At 37.1% G+C, this 6,919-nt stretch overlaps 1 protein-coding gene across 2 annotated transcripts in view; it reads left to right on the top strand.

Annotated features, from left to right (window-relative positions):
• The window catches only part of CUL3 (cullin 3), a 165,240-nt gene that overhangs the window by 107,982 nt on the left and 50,339 nt on the right, over positions 1-6,919 (top strand). For both annotated transcript variants that reach the window (XM_006861896.1, XM_006861897.1), the window contains 2 exons: positions 242-356; positions 2,678-2,906. In XM_006861896.1, coding sequence (XP_006861958.1) covers positions 242-356; positions 2,678-2,906 — 344 coding nt within the window. The remainder of the gene's footprint in view (positions 1-241; positions 357-2,677; positions 2,907-6,919) is intronic.

Genomic DNA, 6,919 nt, shown 5'->3' with positions numbered 1-6,919 from the left:
GCTGGTAGTTTCGAACTGCTGACCTTAAGGTTCAAAGAAAGTTAGGTTAAACAGGATGAGAACAACAGTTAAGACCTGTATTCCATTTATAAAGTTACTTTACCATAGATAGTTGCTTAGTGGAGATTGGTCAGTTTGATAAATGTTAAATGTTCTGAAAGGGTTTCTAGCTAATTCTGTTGTTTTTTAAATGAGTCTTTAATGTAATATGATCATCAGTTGGTTTAACTTCTTTTGACAGAGGCGCAATAAGAAATGCTTGCCAGATGTTAATGATTTTAGGTCTCGAAGGAAGATCAGTTTATGAAGAAGATTTTGAAGCTCCTTTTTTGGAAATGTCTGCAGAATTTTTTCAGGTAATCAGGGAGGATATAAACAATCTTTTAAGATGCCCTAAAAGTTATGGAATGTAGTTACTAATATAAACATTTGGACTTTTTTTTTGCCTGAGACCCATGGGGATGGGGTGAGGGGTGGGGGAAAGCACAAAATGCCTTATAAGTTTGTTGTTGTTACATGCCATTGAGTCAATGCTGACTCATAGTGATCCTATATAGGATTTCCAAGGAGTGGCTGGTGAGTTGAACCACAACTTGGGTTCAAACTGACCTTGCGGTCCAGTGCTTTATTCTACAGTGCCACACCAGAACTCCCATACTAATTTAGCTACATTTTTAGTTGGTTTTGTGTTGTGTACCCGGGGGGTTTCCCAAAGTTCCTGGAAAAATTTCATTCTCTTTTAGTTCATTTTTCCATGAACTTGTTGAAGGCCCCTTTTATAATGTTGCCTATTTGTATTTACAGTATTTATTGGCCTATAATTTCCTCATGAACAGCCGTAAGACCCGTAGACAGTGTGAACCCAGACATAACCCTATTTTATTACTAAAGCCTGCACAGGGAGACCTCATGGTGATGTGAATTTATGCCTTTTAACTGCAGTCAGTGCCGAAAGTGAAGCTGGACTAGTAGCAATTTGTAATGAATTAATTATGATAACAATAACTGAGTGCCATCACAAGCCCAAGACAATATTTATAATGTAATGATAAGCATCGTAGCTGAAAGATACAACTAACTGTGTTTTACAATAGGAGTTTGGTAGTGTTATCAAAACAGCCATACTAGTAGAATAGTAATCTGTCATTTTTTTTCTCCAGTGATAGCTTTTTAAAAAATAAATAAATAAATAAATAAATAAATAAATACAAAATTCAAATAACCTTAATAATTTAATAGGTCACTCATTAAGAGCCCTTGGATATATATAAAAATAGAACTCTGAATTTTGGTGTCATTTACTGGTGAGCCTGGACCTAATAATTTATAAACATATGAAACAGTCTTTCTATTCTAATAATTTAGCTCCTAGTTTTAGAAACTTTTTTGCAATACTTTTTACCTTTGTTTGAGTTTTAATTTCCTTCATTACAGTTTAAATATATTAATAGATAACTCGTTTGCCAGTCAAGACTTGGAAATGTGTTCTGCATTAGGGCATATACACATTTGTTTCATAACAAATGTATATACATGTGCTTATGTGTTTACAATGATGTATTCACAAAGACACGATTGTGAGTAGGGCCCAGGACCAGGTAGTGTTTCCTTTCATTGTATGAGTTGGAATTGAGTTGATGATACTTGACAATAATAACATATTTTTGTTAGTTTTGAGTGGAAAGAAAGTCTCATCAAAATATTTGTTTGGTGTTTTTATGTCAGTTCTTAAGAACTGTGAATTATTTTCAAGGATTAAAGCTACTTTTTGTTAGTAAGGCTGTGAAATGTTCCTAAATTGAACGTAGTTTATTTCTACATGACTTCTGCTATGTAGTTTTAATATATATTTATTCGTGGCTGTTACCAAATAGGTTCAGCTCAATTGGGAAAGAATTATTTAGTATAAAAAAAAAACCTATGAGACATATTAACAGATGACATAATTCATAATTACTTAAAAGCTCTAGTTTTCAAACTTAAGTATTTTTTTGGGTATTCTCTTGAGGAGTGGGATGGCAGGAGAATTTTAGCAACCAGCAGTTTCAGCAGTTTGCCAGCAGAGGTTTATAATTAAAAATGATTACTCTTTCTGGGCATTATTTTACATTAAAACAAATTCAAGAAAAGTTTTATTCTCTTACGTGGGGTGAGGTGCTTCATTCTATACTTTGGATCCTAGCTAGTTGTATTGACTTACTTTACTATTTGACGTACATTGGCAAGTTTCGAAAAATATTACTATGAAGATAATACATTACTTTAGTCTCATGCTTTATGCGTGTAATGCTTTAAAGGATAAAATTCAAATTATAGGAATCTGTGGTATCACCGAGTTGGAATCTCCTTAAATGCAACACACCTGTTGTTTTTAATATAATAAGAAACTCTATAAAATGTTAGCAGTACTTAGGATAATTTGACTGATTTATGATGGAGAGGAAAAGACCCAGACTTAAAGCCATTGAGTCAGTTCCATCTCATGGCAATCTCATGTCGTACAGGGTAGAGCTGTCCCATAGAGTTTTATTGGTTGTAGTGTTTATGGAATAAATTGCTGGCCTTCCTCAGACATACTGCATAGGTTCAAACTTCTATAGGAGCCTAGTTAAAAGCAGAAACACATTGTGGTTCTGTTTTGCATGTGTGTGTTTTAAATCATACTTGTTAATTGCAGATGGAAAGCCAGAAATTTTTAGCAGAAAACAGTGCTTCAGTATATATAAAGAAAGTTGAAGCTAGAATTAATGAAGAAATAGAACGGGTGATGCACTGCCTTGACAAATCAACTGAAGAGCCAATTGTAAAGGTGGTTGAAAGGGAACTCATCTCTAAGCACATGAAGACTATAGTAGAAATGGAGAATTCTGGACTAGTACATATGTTGAAAAATGGAAAGACAGAAGGTAAGTGTTAACAATTGAAAAGTGACTAAGTACTTCTAATTCTACCAGGTTGTCAGTAACGTTTTTTAAAAAAATTTCCTGCAATTAAAGTAATGATTCTGAATGTCAGTTTTCAAGAAGTTGTGGTATGTATGTGTTATTCATTTGTCCCCATTTTTAGTTGGATAAAATTTAAATGTAGAGCTTTATAAATGAAGATTTTTTATTTTGAAGAATTGAGTGGGGTTTTTTTTTTTTCTTGTGTTTTCTCAAGTCTCTCCTTATTTCATGTTCTGCTTAATTCAGAAAATAAGAAATTTGAGATGGAAAGTCAGAATTTTTTAGCAGAAAACAGTGCTTCAGAGAGTTAGATATAGAAAAAGGAAAAACAATAGTATAAAGTAAACATTTTTTAGATAACTAGCATCTACCTGGAGTCCTGGTGTGGTGCTGTGGGCGAATGCGTCAGACTGCAAAGTTGTTTGAACTGCGAGGTCGATGGTTCAAACTTACCAGCTGCTCCTTGGAAAACCTATGCCAGGTCGCTATGGGTCGTAATCGACTCGATGGCACTTAACAACAACCTATTTTCCTGAAAAAGATTTTCCAAGTAACAAGTCCCCAATAAAAATAGTAAGTCCAAGGGTAATATGATTATTGTCCTCATTCTAATTTCTGATGTGTTAAGGCTTTATAATTTTTACTTTTGTATTTGAAAATAGATATAATGACCTTTGCTTTTCTCCTGCTTTTTAGTTCAAGTGTTAGTAAAAGGAACATAGTATGAAAGACAAGATGGAATTAAAATGCAAAAGGAAATAGAGATTAATCTAGGATTTTCTCTAGTGGTATCCTGGCCTTATTTGAAATGGTTTATATTTTTTTATATATGTGTTAAGATTTAGAAAAGTTATATGTAAATTTGTTTTTATTTAAACAGAAAAACTTTATGCAAAGGACATTTTGGATAAACCATTTTGTAAAACTAAACAAAAATTGCCTTTAAGTAGGTTTGTTACATTTTCTAAAATGAAATACTTTGTATGTTTAGGGTCTAAGTCAGTTGACAGACTTCTTTTTGTAAAGGGCTCTGTAGTAAACACTTTAGGCTGTGGGCCATACAGTCAAATAAGTGAGAAAGTGGTCACAGACCATACACAAATGAGTGACCTTTAGTTAAGATTTTATTTGTGGACCCTGAAATGTAAATTTCATATCATTTCACGTGGTGTGTGGTGCTGTAGGATCAGCAGTGAACTGTGAAACCATAAGGTTGGCAGTTCAAGCTTACCACTACTCCTCAGAAACCCCTTACAGGGTTGCTAATCAGTCGCAACCAACTCAGTGGCACTTAACAACAACATCATAAAGTATTATTTTTTTTGTCCATCCCCCCACCCCACCCCCAATTTAAAAACCATTCTTAGTTCATTTGCTATATAAAAACAGGTGGTGGAATGGTTGCTTGGCGTCCATAAAGGGAGTCCTGGTGTGGTGCTGTAGGATAAGCCACTGGACTACTAACTCAGGTTGGCAGTTCAATCCCACCAACTGGTCTTTGGAAACTCTATATTGGGTTTTTATGAGTCGGAACTGATTCATGTCACTTAACAACAACAGTCCGTAAGATAGTGTTCCACATCCCACTTTGGTTAATAGCCACTAGAATCTTAAAAGCTCATGAGCAGCCATTTAAGGTGCAACTATTTGTCTCTCCCTGTGTGGAAGAAAGAAGAGTGCTGGGAAACAATTAGTCCAGTGGATTAATAGAACAATTGATCATCAATCTCCATGACTGAGACCAAAACTAGATATAGTGCCCAGCTACCACAACCAATCATTCTGAAAGGGATCCCATTAGAAGGTCCTGAATAGATTGGGAGAAAATGTGGAACAAAACTCAGTAATAATAAAAAGACTGTACTTAATGCTTAGAAAGAGACATGAGCCACCCTTTAGTTCTGGAATGGAACTCACCCTTATAACTCAGTTTTCAGCCAATTGGTAGATAGGTCTATGGGGCGGGGGGAAACAACACTAGTAAGACATGTTCACCATTCAGAATCAGAAAGGCAAACTTTACCTAAGGACAAAGATGAGAAGGGTTGGAAAGGAAGGTGAAATGGAAATCAAAACTACTGGGAGGAAGTGGGATAATTGTTGTTATATGGAGGGGATTGCAATTAGTGAGGTAAAACAAAGTATGATTTTTTAATATAAAATTGATGGTTTTGCTGTATAAACCTTCACTCAATTTACAATAAAAAGTTTAAATAAACAAGTGGTGGACTGTAACTTGGTGCATGGACTGTAATTTTACGTCCCCCGATTCTTAGTAAAAGCATTTTTCCCTACTTAAACAAAATGCAAACCAAAATATTACCATCTAATGCAGTGGTGTGGTGCTGCAGGATAATGAGCTGGACCGAGAGGTCAGTTTGAGTTGCAAGGTTGGAAGTTCAAACCCTATACAGGGTCAGAACCAACTCAGTGGCCCATAGCCACAACAATATGTTAAGACATTTTATTAATGCCTTAAAAAAATCTTATATAAAAACTTTATTTCTTAAACTGTACCAAAATTGTTAAATTTTTACTTTCCTTCCTTTGGATTTTTTTTTAAAACCAAACATTTTTTTGTGAATTATGTGATACTTTACTTGGGAGAACATTAGCTTTACATTCATCCTATCATATATCATTTCATTGCCATGGTTATAAGCCCCTCCATGAATTATCAACCAATCAGAGTATACCCAGCAAGCCTGCCCCCCACCCCCACCCCGGTCTTCAGCACACAACGGGGCAAGAGTCCCCAGCCGCTCCATCTCTCCACGTCATCGTCTCTGCCTCAATCTGTGGCTTCACTGCTTCTCTGGATAGGGTCCCCGTACTCCGCTCTTCTCCCTTGATGTTCCCAGGGCCATTCAATCCTGGACTGCAAAGTTAATCTCACTCCCCTCCTTTTGCTACAAAATGTCTATCTTTATATTTCCAACCCTCACAGTCAGTCTTGATAACAGTTATTCACAATTATACCAAGAGACATATATCCCCATCTCCTTTCATCAGCCCCGCCCAGACAGATTGGGTAACTACTCAGTGGAGAATCTACCTTCTTCTGCGCCCTCTGGATCTAGGATCCCTCTTGAAAGCTTGTAAGTCAGTCACTTCTTGCCTTTGTAGTCCTCCCTCCTCCCCTACACACACAATTTGGGTAGCCAATGTCCAAGTTGTCCATCCCTGTCTACTCTGTATGGAGGTGGTGGGAATGATCCTTGCTGTAAAGATTTGTTCCCTCTTTTGAGCTACCGCATCCGTAGGTGTAGGTCAGGTTCATCAAATTGTATTAGATTACTCTTTTTTCCCTCTTCCTCCTCCTCCTAGTTGAGCTCTGATCATGCAGTCATTGAAGTCAGGTCAAGTGGGTATTAATCTGCAAGTGTGGGTGTTCTTGTGCATATGCCCTCTCTTCTTATCAGCTGAATGCTTCACTCTCCACTCTAGTCCTCTGTGGCTATGTCACTGACTCTGGGCCCAAGAGTCCCCAGGTCTTGCTACACTGCTGGCCAACCAGGTCCTCCACCCAGGTTCATAGGAGTCCATTGAACATTGTAGAGTTTAGCTCACAGGTTCATTGCTGTTTTTTCCTCACTTCCCCTTATCAGTGACAAACTTTGTCACCAGTCAGAGTGCATGTCTGCTCATGTATTCCCCTTGAGTTTTAGTCTTGGAAATGGGTTTGCCCTGAGGGGACAGAACACTTCCCTTGATGTCTCCCCGATGAGCAACTTGATTGTTCTTGTAATAATCAGTCTTCTGCCTATATTGTTTCGTATTTTTCTTGCCTTTCTTTCAAGCAGTATCTTCTGTTATTCTAGCTGCTCCAGGCTGGTCTGCTTGTCCTTTCAAGTGGAAATTTCCCACCTCAGAAGATTCTGGATGGGGCTCAGGATTCCACCTATGGTCTTATGTAATGCAGAGGCTCCACAGGAAGCCTCCTTCACTGGGCATGTTGTAGCCCCATTTTAGGT

Source organism: Chrysochloris asiatica, unplaced genomic scaffold (genome assembly GCF_000296735.1).
Source record: "Chrysochloris asiatica unplaced genomic scaffold, ChrAsi1.0 scaffold00044, whole genome shotgun sequence".
In the NCBI taxonomy this organism is placed as follows: Eukaryota; Metazoa; Chordata; class Mammalia; order Afrosoricida; family Chrysochloridae; genus Chrysochloris; species Chrysochloris asiatica.
Note: the sequence above shows the minus strand (reverse complement) of the source record. Positions and strands in the feature narration are given on the sequence as shown.